The 18,182-nt window shown below is 39.8% G+C and overlaps 1 protein-coding gene across 1 annotated transcript; it reads left to right on the top strand.

Annotated features, from left to right (window-relative positions):
* The first annotated feature begins 213 nt into the window (after positions 1-213).
* On the top strand, positions 214-528 carry LOC145954487 (uncharacterized). The gene has a single exon (XM_083068774.1). It carries the CDS (start codon positions 214-216, stop codon positions 526-528), a length of 315 nt encoding a protein of 104 aa, XP_082924900.1.
* Positions 529-18,182: the final 17,654 nt, after the last annotated feature.

The following is an 18,182-nucleotide window of genomic DNA, read 5'->3' as shown; positions in this document are numbered from 1 at the left end:
TATCAAGCATCTTCCAACCTCAGTGGAACATCCGCAAACTAATGGCCAAGCCGAAGCAGCTAACAAGGTCATCCTCCGGGAACTTAAGAAGCGACTAGGGAACGCCAAAGGACAGTGGGCCGACGAGCTTCCCAGCATCCTCTGGGCGTATCATTGCACCCCCCAGTCAACAACGCAAGAAACGCCTTACAGGCTAACTTACGGAGCTGACGCATGATCCTAGTAGAAGTCGGAGAGACATCGCACCGACGCCAAGCCTTCAACGGTGAGCAGAACGCTCAAGAGTTAGCAGCCGACCTCGACCTAGTTGACGAGCTCAGAGAAGAAGCTCAAATCCATGAAGAAGCCTGCAAGCTCCAAGCTTCCAGAAGATATAATATGCGAGTGCGACCTCGCTCTTTCCGAGTTGGCGACCTGGTGTGGCGTCTACTAGGCGATGCTCGGAAAGACATATCAGATGGAAAGCTTGCACCCACCTGGGGTGGCCCATTTCGAGTTGTAGAAGACTTGGAAAATGGAGCATACTGACTAGAGGAGCTCAGCAGAAAATCCATACCACGAACTTGGAATGCCACGCATCTCAAGTTCTACTTCAGTTAAATTTTGAACGAATGAGTTGTGCACTCTTTTCCCACCTTAGTCTTTTATCCCAAAAAATAGAAAAATGGGTTTTGGCTGAGAGGGTTTTTAACGAGGCACATTCACACAACTAATAAAATAACTCATTCTTTTCATTCATATTCTCCTAACTCTAATTTTGTGATTAAACCAAGGTTGAGTTTGAACCTTGGCATACTTTACTTTATTTTACGACGAGGTCGAATCCGAACCTCGATCCAACTTATCTTGCTATTAATTTAGGTCGAGTTCAAACTGTAGCACAACATATTTCACACTACGACGAGGTCGAATCTGAACCTCGATCCGACTTATCTTGCTCTTAATTTAGGTCGAGTTCGAACCGTAACACAACATATTTCACACTACGAAGAGGTCGAATTCGAACCTCGGTCCAACTCATCTCGCTCATATTTACGGCCGAATACGAACCTTAATATAATCCACTAAAGGTCGAGTTCGAACCTTGGCAAAATCCACTCAAGGTTGAGTTCGAACCTTGGCATACCCAAGGTCGAGTTCGAACCTTGGCATAATCCACTCGAGGTCAAGTTTGAACCTTGGCATAACCAAGGTCGAGTTCAAACCTTGGCATACTCAAGGTTGAGTTCGAACCTTGGCAAAATTCACTCAAGGTTGAGTTCGAACCTTGGCATAATCAAGGTCGAGTTCGAACCTTGGCAAAACCCACTCGAGGTCAAGTTTGAACCTCACAACGAAACATCTCAATCTCGCCCAAAGACGGATTTGAACCTTGGAACAAACCACTTCGCTCCAAATCGGGTCTAAGCGCCACAAAGCACAAAAATACACAGCAAATGCTGAACGTATTTTAAAATCGCGCAAACAGCAAAAAATCAAACGTAAACGCGAAGTCAAAGAAAAGCACAACAGCACATAAGCAAAAAATACATATACACAGCAATGTTTACAGAGTTCAATACTTGAATTCAAAGAGAAAAAAATGAAGCAGAGAAAAATAAACCAAGATTATTACAAAGGCGACCTAGGCGGAGGCGTTGTCACTGGAGCTATCCTCGAGGTCATCCTCCTTCACTAGCTTCCCAAAGCGGACCTCCTTCTCCATGTGCATGGCGGAGAAGTCAAACCCCGGTGCGAGAAGCCTTGCCTGGCGAGCTGCCTTGAGGAACCCCCTCTTGTGCTCAAAGATGACGGCTCGCTCAGTCTCCTCGAGCTTCCTCTCCAGCCCCGTCTTCGCCTCCTCCAACCTTGCCAGGTCCACCTTCAGAGCAGCATTCTCCTCTGCCTGTCCGCCGAGAAGCACCTCGTCACAAAGACGCTTCTCGGCCGCCGCCACCAACTCGGCCTTCTGCTCAGTGACCTCATCCTCTAAGGCACGCACTCGAGCCCGGGAAGAGCTGGAAAGTTCCTGCAAATCGTGAACCTGAGCAGCATAAGCCTCGTTAGATCTCAGAGCGATCTCTAGAGACTTTCGGATCCTCTCCACCTCCCTCCGAGCAGCTTGAAGCTCCGCCTCGTTCTGCAGCTTGGCGGCCCCGAGAGCTCCTGCCAAGGCCCAGTTCTCATCCTTTAAAGCCTTGCTCTCCTCCCTCAAGGCCTTGGCTTCGTCCTTCAATGGCTAAACTCGGCCCCTCAGGCTAACTAGGTCTTCTTGCTGCTTGGACCACCTATGGTTCCAGTGGTCCATAATAGCCATACTCCTTTGCAGAAAGACCTGGGCAGCGTCAAGACCTTCCACGGGCCCGACCTCTTCGATCATCCCCTGGTCCTCCGAGCTCAGAAAACCCTTGGGAAAGAACTTCTCGGCGGTCACCCCCGCACTCCACAACGAGTCCATGTCAGCAGAAGCACTCACATGGTCCAATCGCACATCAGAGCGGTCCTTCCCGAAACGGTGGGCAATATACCAACTCCGGGAAGCCCCTGCGATGGACCAGATGCGGTGCCGAGACCGTAGGATTCGCCGCTGGGACCTCAAAACTCAGCCCCTTACCACGATCCTCAACAGCAACAGAAGCGGCAACAGGCATCCCCTGCTCAGCAACGGGGACGCCCACCCCTGGCACCTCCGAACTTGGAGCCACCGGGGTCTCGACAACGTCCCCTGCCTGCAAAAAATGGCTCTATGTCAAAAGATAAAAAAAACAACATAGCAAATAGAAGGAAAAACAAATAGCGAGGTACTCACCACGGCGGCCTGGGCGGCTTGCTCAGCAACCTGGGCCCCCACCTCGGCAACGTTCCCTACCTGCAAAGAGTAATAGTACCTCAACAAACCAAGAAAAACCAACATAGAAGAAAAGTTAAAATAAAACCAAGACACTCACCTCGGCAGAGGGAGCAACTTGCTCAGCAGTCTGCGTGACGGCCATTTGGGGAGCCCCTTCAGGCGGCGGACTCCCGGTGAGGTCCACCGCGTCAGCATCAGTTCGGCATCTGGAGGGGTAGAGGTCCCCCCGACCTCCTTCTCGACCCTCTTTCTTTTTCTGTTTGTTTTCAGAGGGGCAACCTCCTCCTCCCGAGGCTCGGGGACCTCAACCTCAGCAACATTGTAGTAGTGCTTCAGCTCATGCCACTTGTTCCTGCCCATTATGCCTGCAAACACAGAAGATAAAACACATCAGCAAAAAAAGGTTTCACAAACCCTAACAACCTAAGGAAAACGGAATACTCACTCTCTAAGCCCCTCTCCTTGTACGTCGAGTTCGCAAGTGACAAGACGAGCTTGCAATCCAGCGGGCGAGGAAGCGCTGCAAGGTTCTCAATGGCGGCCGCCTCCAAAGCCGTCAATTGTAATTGGCCCACCCCGTGAAACCTAGCCGATTTGGGGCACCAATAGAAGGGGAACTTCGGCAACCCGCCGAAGTAGAACGCCCCATCCTCCAACGGGTCGACATCCACAAGTGCAACCTGGAAAAACTCTTGTTTAAAATTTTTATATGACTGGGAGTAAAGAGTGAATAAACCTCCATCCTTACTCCCACTCAGAGACAGCAAACCATAAGGAGGAACCCCTATTTTCAGCTGGTAAAAATGAAGAAAAACGGGAAGAGACACCTCTATCCCTAGAACTGAACACAGGACTTGGAAAGCCCGCAAAAAACCCCAACTATTTGGGTGCAACTAGCAAGGAGCCGAGTTGATAAAATTCAAAAAATCACACTCAAATTGAGTGAAAGGAAGACAGATCCCTAAATCTCTAAAGAAACACTAGTAGACATAGAAATGGGGAGGGTCAGTAGACCTCCCCATGTACACACCCTTATCGGCCTGACAAGGTTCAAGCCGGATCATTTGGGAGATAGAAGGGTCATAAATTCTGTGCGATTTCCAAACCGCATTGACCTCAAGGAAAGACCTAAACACACTTTGGGCCTCTCCCACATCGCGCCTGACCTAGTCGTAGCCAGGGATGCCTGGATCGAGGTCCTTAGACGGATTCTTATTTTCAACGGCGGCTTTCCCGGTGACCACTGCCTTGCCGCGTGCCTTACCTTTGCCCTTGGCAGGCGCGGAAGACCTAGAACCACTCTCTCTAACCATTAAGAAAACAGAAAGACTCGAAGAAGGAAATATTGGAGAAGAAAGAGAAAATAGGAAAATCGAAGTACTTGGTACCCCTTTGACAAAAGAAAGAGCGAATAGGAAGAGGCGAAACCCAGTTGCCGGAAACGGCAACGGAAACTGAACAGAAGCGAAAGTGCAAGAAGCAGTTTGCGCAAGAAGCCAAAGAAGAAAGAAAACGAAAAGAGTAAAGTCAAAGGGGAAGAGGCACGAGTGGGAGAAAAGAATACCCCAAAATTCAAAACGGTCACAACACGTGTCACCCAAGGGACACGCCTGACCACGTATTAAATGAGGCCCATTATGATAGAAGAAGTCATCATTGCATAACCGTCATGCCCATTAACGCGCCGACCTCGCGTTTCAAAATGAGAAGTGACAGTTGCGACACATGGAATCCCGACAGGCAGGCGTACGCGAAAGGTCATGACCCCCTGACGAGCTCGGTTTCAACTCCTCGACCTACGGTCTTCGGAGCTCGGGGGGCTAGTGTACTATCCGTACTGCCATGCCGAGCTCGAGCTCGGCATCACAACGTAGAATGACGTCGGACATGCGCTGAGAGATCTCGGTCTAGACAAGATCCGCTATCTAGCCAGATCATAACTGACCCTAAGAGATCTCGGTCTAGACGAGATCTGCTATCTAATCAGATCATAACTGATCTTAGGCCCAAGGCCCGACGCAACCTTAATTCACACTAAGGTACGTGCATTACTTATACGAGACACATACTCATACAAATCCTAACTTTAGCATCGGAGTCTCTTTTGCAGGTACCACCCCCATCTTGGAACATCAAGCGTACTAGTGAAGGAGGCTCACCGACCTTACCCAGCGGATCAACTCTACCTAAGATCCCCGGTAAGAACAGTTCTTATGAAGCTTAAATCCATGAATGAAGATTGGAGGAACAACTGAGCTAATTGAGTGGATTTGAGTACCTTTCACTCCACTAGATTCATTAATTTTTGTCAATGTCACCACCATCATCATTGTTGCTATCATGTAACAACAACGACAATAATGGTGACAACGGTGGAGACAATGTTGGGTGATGATACCATCATCACCATTACCACCATCACCATTGTCATTATCATTATCACCACCACCAAAATTATATTTCATGTAAGTGTAAACTTATTAGTTATAGTATTTATTTTAATTTAACTTAAATATCCTTTTAGTCCTTATAATTTGACAGGGTTTAGTCCTCATAAAACAATTTGATAATTTTAGTTCCTATAATTTAGTATTTTATGTTTGATTTCCTATAAAATAAATTTAATCATTTTAGTTCATGAAACATGTCTATGTAGATAATACATATGATATGACATTTCATTTATCACATCATCATTTAATTAAAATTTTCTAACTATAGAATATATATATATATATATATATATATATATATATATATATATTATGAATAAAACGATAAAAATAATTTTATGAAAATTAAAAGAAAAAAAATGCGTAGATTACATTAACTAAATAGATATTTAAATCTATTAAATTTTACATAAATTAAACATTTTTATTACTATCTAACAATAGTCTCGTATCTTAAACAATATACTACTTGTTAAAATAAATTATTCCAATGAAGTATCCAACAATTTTTTATTTGCATGAGTTTCATAGGGTAAATCTAATCCAAAAAAAATCTTTTCATTTATCGATTGGATTAGTAGTTAATTCTTATTATATATATAAAAAATTATTAAGTGATTTAATATCTAGTATCAATACATCCTATCTCATATATGTGTATGAAAATATTAACTAATACTGATATGAATTACACTTATTATTGCCTATAAATTTTCATAATTAAAATGCAATTTTTTTCATCAACGTTGACTTATAATTATACAGTTCGTAGATTATTCATGTCAAATATAGTAAAAAATAAATAAATGATACGTAAATGGTTCCTATCTTTATATATTTCAAAAGTATATATTATTTTAATTTTGATACATATAAATAAACATCAAATAACATTAAAAGTCCCTCAAATAGAATATGAGATTTAATATGGTATTTAAACCTTAAATCTCTCTCATCTAATAAATTAAATTTTTGAATTAAACTTAATTTTTTCAGGATAGTTTAAGTTCTATTAATTAATTTTAAATTAATATAAAATTTTGTATATAATAATATAGCACTGAAGTTTGAGATAAAATTATACGATAAAAAATTGAATAATGTAATAATAAATGTACGATGTAATCATTGACGGATCCATTAAGAGGAGAGTGGCGGCACATGCCCCCACTACCATTATATATATATATTCAAAAAATAATATATTTTTAATAATAAAAATTATATTCTAATAAGATAAATATATATTTAAATTATCATATGTATAAAATATAAATTTAAAAAACTTGTTCATTTATTTGATATTTATCAAACTTTTGAAGGACATTAAATCGTATATGTGATAAAGAATATTCTTTAATAACAAATGAATTTTTTAAAAAAGTTTAATTTTTGATAAAAAAAAATTGTGGCATATATGTTTACCTTTTGTACTTTATATTTATGTATATATTGATTAAAAAAATCAAAATAGTAAAGATTGTAAGATTGTATACGTTGATTAAAAAAATAAAATAGGAAAGATTGAAAGATTTATACTCTATTTAAAAAATTTATTATAAAATATGTTTTAAAATAAATTATCATCTAAAATATTATATTATATATTAAAAACATGTTTATATTATAAATAAATTAAACTTGATTTTTATACAATTTAATATATTTATTTTTATATTTTTATTAGTATTAAAATGTTATAAAGTATATTTTTAGGATTGTAGTTTTAATCAAACATATAAAAAAATATCTATGATAAATAAATAAGTCATTTTTAGGACATGTATTTTTTTTAGAAAAAAGGTTAAGTCCATATCTACTAAATTATAATATAACATAGTCTAATTTAACATATTTTCATCCTTAATCATAATCATAATTATAAAAGCTTGTAAAAAATAATTATAATATATATTTATACTTTTAAAAATTATATGTAAAATTTTTAATATTATTAATATATAAATAAGTATTGTCTCCACTATCTAAAATTTCTGGATCCGTCACTGGATGTAATAATATATGGTAGTTAATAAATAGGGGGGAAAAATGAAAGGTGTACTTGAATTGATCCTCTCTGGACTATAAAACCTCAACCATGTTATTTATCATATTATGCAAGTTAAAGACAATGTGTCTTCCATGCAAACCCGATGCTTTTGGACTTGATTCAAATTCCATAACCCAAAAATTATTTATGATTTAGATTGATGCTCCAATCTAACATAAAGTCAGTATATAGGATGGTTCTGGGTGTTGGCCTATTCCCTTTGATTGCGAGCCAACATATAGTACCATAGCACCTCTTAGTGCTATTCGTGCATTAAATGGATGTTATTATCAAACTTTTTTCAGTGCATATATAGATGAGGACGAAGCTCTTCTATCGTCCCCACCCACCCAAACCCTAAGTGTCAAGAAGTGGTTGCATTGTATGGGGTTTGTACAATAAGAATATTTTATTCTAGATTTACTTTCACCTTATTATCTTAAAATTTTGTTTTAGGCTGACTTGATTCAATCAGAAAACAAGTGAAATTTGATTAAAGATTAAATTTAGATATTATCTAAACTATTCGATCTTAAATTTAACACATTAATTATTTATGTAACTTTTTGATTTATAGATAGTAATATTGTATAGCAAAGCCAAAGTCATTAAGAATCCAAGCAAAATAGTGAGTTTGGGTGTGCATATAGTCCTATATTTGTGGTCCCAAAACCAAATGGTTGGCAACTCATGTGCTTGCTGTGGACAACAATGCCTCTTTCCTAATTTTGGACCTAATATTTGTCCTAATTGCTCTTTCTTGTAAAGAACCTAAAGAGTAAAAGACCAAGTCCAAACGTGTCTATTACGACAATATATGGTCAAACTATTTTTTATTTCTTGATCCACGTATAAAAGTTTACATAAGTTGAATCTTAGGATATAACTAGGACTATTGAGCTAGGGGCAAACATTAAAAAATATTTATAAAAGTACTTATAGATTTTTTTTTATTAATAAGAATTACATTGGTAACAACAAAAATCAAATTTAAAACTGTGTACATTCTATTCTATATTTCTACCATTAAGTTGATTTAAATAGTTCAAGATATTTATAGATTACTCGATAATAAAATCATAACATGATTAAATTCACATCCTTGAAAAATATAAGCTTGCTCTTTACCAACCAAACTCACACGTATATTTGATTATTATATGGTCAAACTAATTGATTGAAGCTGCTTTGTCCAAATACGAGGGCTGTTCTGAATTCAATCAGTTTTATTTTTTTTTCCATTTTTATCCTACAAAAAATTAATCTATTTTTTTTTTGAAATTATTATCTTATATAATTTATTTAAATTTCTTTAAATATATTCCAATATTCCATAGTCCATCACGTGTTTGTTCAAGTATCATTTTACACTGTTCCTTTCGAACATTACATGTCACTTTCGTCGACCTCAACCTTCAAAATCCACTCGTTTCTCAACTTCTTTCACAAACAATGAAATATACCTCTTTAGTGCCCATGCACACCAAAAACGATAGGCATTACATCTTTTAACACATGCAAAGCTAATTGATTAATATTCTGTTTGTTAGTTCACATTTTAGACATTTTTTTATTCTGCTCGATTAGATTGTTCATTCTTTTCTTTTTGGTTGATACATTGCTCTACCTCATATAAAAGGGACATCAAAATTGATACAGTAATTTGAGATTAGATGGGCATAATAATTAATGTACCTCTAACAATAACATACGTGTTGTTATTATGCCAATATATAAAGAGTGTCCTTGTGAAATTATATGTTCCGTACTATACATGTCACATTCTGCAGGGTACCCTCCTAATATGATAAAACGTGATACCTAACACAATAATTAGGTCATACATTCAAAGTGATTGGACTAATTAAGCTGAGGCCACAATCTTGCAACTTTTAGGCTTCAATCCACGAATTGGTCCAGAATATTGTTAATTCTTTGAGCCCTTGTATAATGGAGGTGTTCATGTGTACATTATATCTGCACTTGTTTTTTTTTATGAGGATGGTAGCTATTATCCATTCATATCCATAACAATATAACTTGGATATATATATATATATATATATATATATATATATATATATATATATATATATATATATATATATATATATATATATATATATATACGTTGTGGTTAAAATGTTTCAACCTGATGTCCTCATGTCATTCATTATATATATCGAATAATATGTGAATACATATACTCAATTTGTCATATTATTTAATACCATTTATTTGTTAATATTGCATGTAAAACTCAAGGACTGATTAACAATTTTTTTTAATATTTTTATATAAATATTGTGTCAATTCTCTTGAACTGGATCCAAAAAACACCAAAGTTCTTTTCTTTATTGTATAATGAGTAACATAAAAACCAATTGATATGAAAAGAATACATAATATAAATATAAATATATATATATATATATATATCAGTTTTATTAAAATTAATAATATATTTTAGTAAATAAATGTAATATTTATAGCCTTATCAAATTTAAGCAAATATAATATTTGTGAAGTAAAAATAATAATACTATAAGGAAGAAATCACATTATTTTTTTTTTATCAATAGACTATTACTATTAATAAATAAAATAAATAATATATAGAAAAAAAATTGTCGATTCATATAATTATAAACATTTTATCAATGTTAAATATTATATTAATTTTGTACCTTTATATATATATATATATATATATATATATATACTTATTTGTATACAATATTTTTAGTAGTTATAAACTCCTTTTATACATTCTTTGCTTGATTTTTGTACCTGTCTGAGGGTACACTCGTAATCTTCTTAGTGGTGAAGGGCCGAACGGATGCTTCAGGCGGATTCTTCAGAGGGGGGAGGTACCTGCAAAAGGCACTCCGACGCTCAAGTTAGGACAAACACGATATTCTAGGGTAATTAATGAACAGTGATGTACCTCGATATAAATGACCTATTTATACTACTACTGATGGGCCTTGTCAGTATTGGGCCTTTTCTAAAGCTTACCAAATTAGGTAATACGGCGCTAATCGGCTAATTATGTCTTAATCATGTACTTATCCTTGTTAACCCCTGATCGACATTATAATCCTTGCTTTGTCCTTCGGCACATCACCGAGCCAACGGGTTAAGGCTTTGGGTGCTGAACGTCTCGGCTGTTGGCCGGGCCGATACGTATTTGTTGTGCTATTCTACTTGATCGTCATTTGGCTGAGCCGGTACACGGTATATGGAGATGTATCATGGTTCTGTTCGTATCGGCCTTACACCGAGCTGATATTGCTGTCGGGCTCCTTTCGTCCTTCGGCTGTAGGCCGAGCCGATGCTAGCGTCAAGGTTTTAGTTATGGTTCAATTCGCGTGGGTGTCTGACAGAACGGCACGTGTTGGTCAACGTGACCGATAGGGTCCTCCCGGTACACAAGCCCCCCAGCCTTTAGGAGTAAAACGACACAAAGGGTAAATGTGGCACTTCGTTTGTTACCTTTTTTGAGGGTAGGCCAAGGGTTACAACTGCTTACGGGAAACGAAGGGTTGTAACCGTTGGTTATTAATGACGCACGCGGGGAGTTATGACTGCTAATGGAATACGGAGGGACGTAACCGTTGTCAGAATACCAAGGATTATAACCATTGGGTATTAATGACGCATGCGAAGGGTTACGCATCGTGAACCGTTGGATCTAAGTGATCCAACGGTGTGTAGAGGGGTGTGACTCTTGATAACTTTCGAGGAATGCCTATAAATAAGCGTGTTGGGAGGGTTCTCAAACATACGCATTTATCACTTGCTCCGAGCCGAGATCATCTGAGTTGCTGTATTCACATATTCTTCATCAAAAATTGGTCAAGTTCAATAATCAGGTACGTAATGGCAGATTTAAATGTTGTTCATATTGACTCCTCCGGGGACGAAGGTGATTCTGGGTTGAGAGAAACGTCGGACCGAGACGTCGCATCGGCTTTGGCTTCCAATGGAGAGGATCGTGCAGGGTCCGTTTCTGGGTCCGAGCGGTCGCAAAGTGGGAATCATTCTTCATCGGCGATGGCTTCTGATGATCAGCCGAGCCGAGGTGGTGGATCGTCCAGGAGTTTTGCTCCCATATCAACTCCTGGATATTCATGGGTGCACGGGGAGGTTGGCAGCGTGTATTCCCGGTACACCGATAAGAACTCTCTTGTTCGTTTCGTATCGGCAATGAAATTTCTAAACTTTCCCGAGGAAGAGGAACCCTCTGCCATCTTTTTTCAGCCGTGTCGAGGTGATGGAGGGCCGAATCCGGATTTCGTGTATTTGAACCAAGGGTCGTCCAAGTACCAGTTCTTCTATGTGTATGATTACATGTTTCGGGATTTGAAGATAACTCTGCCTTTTGATGATTATTTTGTCGGTATATTGCACCTTCTGAACGTGGCGCCGAGCTAGCTTCACCCCAACACTTGGGCGGCGATGCAAGGGTTTAGGCAGTTATGCTTGGCTCTCAGCATCTGGCCTACTCCGCATTTGTTCCTACACTTATATTCGTCTCGGCCGACGAAGAAGATTAAGTGGTTGTCACTGGTTCGGCACAGTGATTGCCTACTACAGCCTTTCACCACTTCTTATAAAAATTTTAAAGTAGGATTTATGAAGGTGATGATTCGGCCAGAGCTAGGGAATAAGTATTTTTTCGATGCCGAAGGGAGATCACTGTTTTCGTTGAACTGGACTCGGAAGCCGAGGAAGTACGACACGGTATCCAAATCCCAAATGTCCCCGGAGGAGAGATCGAATTTGAATTTTTTGGAGATGTTGCCTCGGCCTTTGCCGTGCCGTCCTCTGGTTCGATTGTGTGAATCGGCCGATGTAGTTGAAGAATTGATTGGTATAGTACCTTTCTTACTTTTTTAAATTCTTGTGTTATCATTGATTTTGACTAATGATGTGCAGGTATCATGGCGAATCATGGAGAGGACGATTTGGATATTCACACACTGATCAGGAATCAAGTGGCGGCAACCACTACAATAGGACCCCGACCGCCGTGCTTGGGAATCAGCCATCTTCCCAAGGTGGTGGAGCGGGGCCAACAGTCAGGTCGAAGAAACCCACTCGGCCCCAGCCTGAAAAAAGAAGGCCTGACCCAAGGGCCGAGGAAGAGAGCCGTCGGGCCAAGCAGCGCCGCGTGGCTAGTCCACCTGTTCCGGAAAGCTTGGCTGGGCCAAGTTTTCTGCCTGGAAATGTCAACGCTCAGGATTTTCTGAGCCAAGACTTGACCTCCGAATCGGGTCAAGGGGTGCTGAGTCGTATCACCTCGGCTCAGAAATGGAGCTTCTTCTGTGATTTCCAAGTGCGTGTTGTGGCTTTAGCCCAAAGCATTGTAATGGAGCCGAATGGCGAGGCCGATGGATTGCATCGGCAGCTAGCTGAGCAGGAGAAGTCTCTCCAAGAGACGCTGCGGCGCTTACTGACGCTCAAACGGCCAACAACAAATTCCAGGCTGAGGTGGATCGCCGGGGGCAAATAGCTGATGACCTGGCTCTAAAGGTTCAGCGCCTTGAGCTTGCCTTGAAAAGCGAGACAGAGAAGGTTGCTGTTCTGAGCAAGGAGCTGGAGGCCGAGAGAATTGCTTTCGGGGCTTACAAGGAGAAAGCGCGCAACAAGGTCCTAACTCAGCATCAGGCTGGCTTTGCTCAGGCCGCCCGACAAGCATGCTTCTTGGGTGACTTTCCCCCTGAATTTCACCTGGATATGACAAAGAACTTCTTCCAGGGGAAGTTGGTGGACCTGACCTCCATCCCTCCGGACCAACAAGCTGACGAAGAAGCCCCGGCACGGCCAGCTGGGCCGAATGAGGAGCTGACGGCGTACGAGGAGGGTGCGCTTGAAGATGGTCCGGTTCAGGGGGAACCGGAGGTGGGGTCTTAAGCTTTTTGTTTTTCTTTGTAATGTTAGGTCGATAGTGCCCTTTTTAGTGTACTCTTTTTAGGCCGATAGTGCCTTATTAATGAATTTGGATTATACTTGTTGTCATATATTGGTGCAACATGATATATGTTTAAAAATTATCGTTAAGTCACACCTTTGGCCGAGAGAGATCTCGGGAGGGAAGACTCGTAAAAATTAACGTAAGCCACGTCCTTGGCCGAGAGAGACCTTGGGAGGGAAGACTTGTAAAAATTAACGTAAGCCACATCCTTGGCCGAGAGAGATCTCGGGAGGGAAGACTTGTAAAAATTAACGTAAGCCACATCCTTGGCCGAGAGAGATCTCGCGAGGGAAGACTTGTAAAAATTAACGTAAGCCACATCCTTGGCCGAGAGAGATCTCGGGAGGGAAGACTTGTAAAAATTAACGTAAGCCACATCCTTGGCCGAGAGAGATCTCGGGAGGGAAGACTCGTAAAAATTAACGTAAGCCACGTCCTTGGCCGAGAGAGATCTCGGGAGGGAAGACTTGGAAAACAATTAAAGCCACGTCCTTGGCCGAGACGCATCTCGGGAGGGAAGACTTGGAAAACAATTAAAGCCGCATCCTTGGCCGAGAGACATCTCGAGAGGGAAGACTTGTTAATTATTAACGTAAGCCACGTCCTTGGCCGAGAGAGATCTCGGGAGGGAAGACTCGTAAAAATTAACGTAAGCCACGTCCTTGGCCGAGAGAGACCTTGGGAGGGAAGTCTTGTAAAAATTAACGTAAGCCACGTCCTTGGCTGAGAGAGATCTCGGGAGGGAAGGCTTGTAAAAATTAACGTAAGCCACATCCTTGACCAAGAGAGATATCGGGAGGGAAGACTTGTAAAAATTAACGTAAGCCACGTCCTTGGCCGAGAGAGATCTCGGGAGGGAAGACTTGGAAAACAATTAAGGCCACGTCCTTGGCCGAGAGACATCTTGGGAGGGAAGACTTGGAAAACAATTAAAGCCGCATCCTTGGCCGAGAGACATCTCAGGAGGGAAGACTTGTTAATTATTAACGTAAGCCACGTTCTTGGCCGAGAGAGATCTCGGGAGGGAAGACTCGTAAAAATTAACGTAAGCCACGTCCTTGGCCGAGAGAGACCTTGGGAGGGAAGACTTGTAAAAATTAATGTAAGCCACATCCTTGGCTGAGAGAGATCTCGGGAGGGAAGACTTGTAAAAATTAACGTAAGCCACGTCCTTGGCCGAGAGAGACCTCGGGAGGGAAGACTTGTTAATTATTAACGTAAGCCACGTCCTTGGACGAGAGACATCTCGGGAGGGAAGACTCGTAAAAATTAACGTAAGTCATGTCCTTGGCCGAGAGAGACCTCGGGAGGGAAGACTTGTAAAAATTAACGTAAGCCACATCCTTGGCCGAGAGAGATCTCGGGAGGGAAGACTTGTAAAAATTAACGTAAGCCACGTCCTTGGCCGAGAGAGACCTCGGGAGGGAAGACTTGTAAAAATTAACGTAAGCCACATCCTTGGCCGAGAGAGATCTCAGGAGGGAAGACTTGTAAAAATTAGCGTATGCCACATCCTTGGCCGAGAGGGATCTCGGGAGGGAAGACTCGTAAAAATTAATGTAAGCCACGTCCTTGGCCGAGAGAGATCTCGGGAGGGAAGACTTGGAAAACAATTAAAGCCGCGTCCTTGGCCGAGAGACATCTCGGGAGGGAAGACTTGGAAAACAATTAAAGCCGCATCCTTGGCCGAGACACATCTCGGGAGGGAAGACTTGATAATTATTAACGTAAGCCACGTCCTTGGTCGAGAGAGACCTCGGGAGGGAAGACTTGTAAAAATTAACGTAAGCCACATTCTTGGCCGGGAGAGATCTCGGGAGGGAAGACTTGTAAAAATTAATGTAAGCCACATCCTTGGCCGAGAGAGATCTCGGGAGGGAAGACTCGGAAAACAATTAAAGCCGCGTCCTTGGCCGAGAGACATCTCGGGAGGGAAGACTTGGAAAACAATTAAAGCCGCGTCCTTGGCCGAGAGACATCTCGGGAGGGAAGACTTGGAAAACAATTAAAGCCGCATCCTTGACCGAGAGACATCTCGGGAGGGAAGATGATAGACCATGGACCAAGGGTCCAATCACTAGAGCTATGGCTAGAAGAATCCAAGAAGAGTTGGACCTTGTGAAGACTAGTGGACTTGTCAAGCCCAAGGTATTCTTCACTTGGAATGCTCTATCATGAAGAGAAGGCCTAGTTCTACTTGTATATATTGTATAGTTTTCAAATAGTCTTTTGTATAGGTTATTTTTGCCTTTGTATTTGTGAGGCACTTTATTTGCTTTTGTTAGTATTTGTATATTGATTTCAAGGTAGGTTACTTGGAGAGTTTAACTCCATTTAACCTCCCTAGTTGATACATTCATTTTGTATTTTTTCAGTAGGGAAAAAGGGGTGACATTTAGCAATGCTTGGGGTGTGATTAGTAATTGGGCCAGAACTGGGCCTAGGCAAAATTTTGCATATTGGACTCATTTTGCTCCTAATTTTTCATAGATTTGATTTAGCTAGGTCTCATCATCATATGATGAACCTAACTAAACCAAAACAAAGTTTTTCAAATTAAATCATGGAGCCAAAATGCATCCAAGGCCGCCTAGCTAGTTCTTCTTCCTTGGCCGAAAATTGCTTGTCTCACTTCAAAGGTTTGAAGCTTGCCTTGCAAGCTTCTAAACCTTTGTAAGGTTAGCTTACCTTACCATGGTTCTTAAGTGAACCATGGTCAAGGTTGGCTTCTCCTACAAGCTAGCTAAACCATGGGGGTTAAGTATACCTTACCATGGTTCCTAGTGAACCATGGTTAAGGTTAGCTTCTCCTAGAAGCTACCTTTACCCTATATATTTGTAATTGCCTCATTTGTATTCACTTTTGACAAATTTGATAAATAAACTTCAGAATTTCTCTCATCAAGAGTCTCTTAGAAACCGTGGAGAACTTCTTCACTAGGAATTCACCTAAGGTTTCAAACCTTACCTAGGTTCCTTAAGCTTCTACACTACACTAGAAGTGACCGAACCTTCTCCAAGGCTTCTCCTCCATGGAAGCTTATGCTCATGGAGTTTCAAGCTTCTCTTGAAGTCAACCTCAAGGCATATTCGGTCCTAAGCATGGAGTCATTGAAGAACATCAATCTTCTTCAACTTATCTCCATCATTTTTGGTATCTAGAGCCTAGTGATCTTGAGGTTTTTGTTTCTAACTTTTCCTACTTGAATCCGTGTTGTCTATTCTTCCTTTTCTATGTCTTAAAATTGTGTTTGCTGCATGGATCTAGTTCTAATACAATTTTTGATGGATCCTATATGTCAAGTATGAAGTAATTGATTCATGTTTGCTTGTTCCTATTCTTATGAATCAATTTCGGTTTTGTGCTTTTAGGTACTCTTGAACTTGTGCGTTTTTGTATTTGCTTGAGTCTTCTCCATTCATTCACATGTGTCCGTGATTGGACAACATGCATTGAGTTTAGATTTTTCTTTTGAATCAATTGTTTTGTCTTAGAAAGTCTTGTGTAGTCCTTTGTATGTTAAAACTTCCTAGACTAGCTTGTTTGACCTAATTTTGTTTTGTGTTTTTGTATCCGAAAATTTTGGTGTATTTTCTTATTAAATCTGTACCTTACTATATGTGCTTTTGTTTTACATGATTGAGTTCCTAATTTTCTATTAGTTCTAGCAAATTTCCTAGAGTTAGGTTTCCATTATGTCTTGTTAAAAGTTTTGTCCAATAAAATTGTTAAACACTTTCCTATTAGGTTTTTCCTTGAGTCTTGTGGTGGCTGAAACCTAATACACTTTTATAAGCATTAAAACAGAGCCAAAACAGAGGTGTGAGTGTCCTAATTGCATGAGAAAAACAAAGGAAAAAGTGCTTAAAAATTTGACCTAAAAATACTACAAAATTGTGAAGCACTAGTGAAAACATGTTTGTGAACACCTCTTGTTTTGTGTAAAATTTTTGCTGCAGTTTTTCTACATTAAAACCGAGACATATTATTGTTCAAAAGGCATTAAAAATCCTGAACATTAATAGAAAAACAAGTGAAAAATATTTTGCAAAAAAAAAGAAGAAAGAAAATAGCAAAAGAAAAAGCCAAAAAGGAGTGAAAATTGTTAAGTGTTGCTCTCGGTTTTGGTGTGTGATTTCCCACTTATTTTGTTGGTCCAGCCATATCATTTGTGTCTTATTTTTGTTTATAATCTTAGCTTTTTGATTTTGTAACCTATTCTAGTGCCTTTCCTAGGTTACTCTTTGTGTGCTAGCTTTCAAAATTTTCCTTAATTTTTGCTTGTCAATTTTGTGGAATTCTTTCTAGTCTTGTCTCATTTGTTTTCCACCAATTGGTGTAGCTATTCTAAATTGTTCTTTTTCAGTTTTACACTAATATTCCAGTCTTGAAGGTTGTTGAGTACTTCTTAAAAGGTGTAGGAGGCCAAGGCAAAGGACATCCACTTGAAGGCTTTGGTGGTTGCTTAGGGAGTTTGTTCTCTCTTGGTGGCTAGGCTCTTGAAAACACCTAGAAGTGACTAAAATCAAAGTTGCTTCTAAAGAGGAGTGAAAACACCTTGTGAGGTTGCAGTTTGGTGGCTGAATTGGAGCAAGAAGGAACAAAGCTAATTGTGAAAATTTTTGTGAAAATTAGTGACGGAATTTTTGGTTTCTAAAACTTGTTTTTCCTTACAAAATCCGTTACTAAAATTTGTTTCTAATTAGTGGCTAATTTGTTTTCTTTGAAATTAAGTGCAGCCACTAATTTCATTTGAATGTGAATTTACATTTCATTTGGAGTGTGAATTTTCATTTCATTGAAGAAAATTTCAATTTCAATTTCCTTGTAATTTTTGTTTTCCATATTTTTTGTACAAGGCCTTTATT

This window comes from Cajanus cajan, chromosome 1, assembly GCF_000230855.2.
Source record: "Cajanus cajan strain Asha chromosome 1, NIPB_CcT2T_4, whole genome shotgun sequence".
Taxonomy (NCBI): Eukaryota; Viridiplantae; Streptophyta; class Magnoliopsida; order Fabales; family Fabaceae; genus Cajanus; species Cajanus cajan.
The sequence above is the reverse complement of the archived record's forward strand: the minus strand, read 5'-3'. Positions and strand labels throughout refer to the sequence as shown.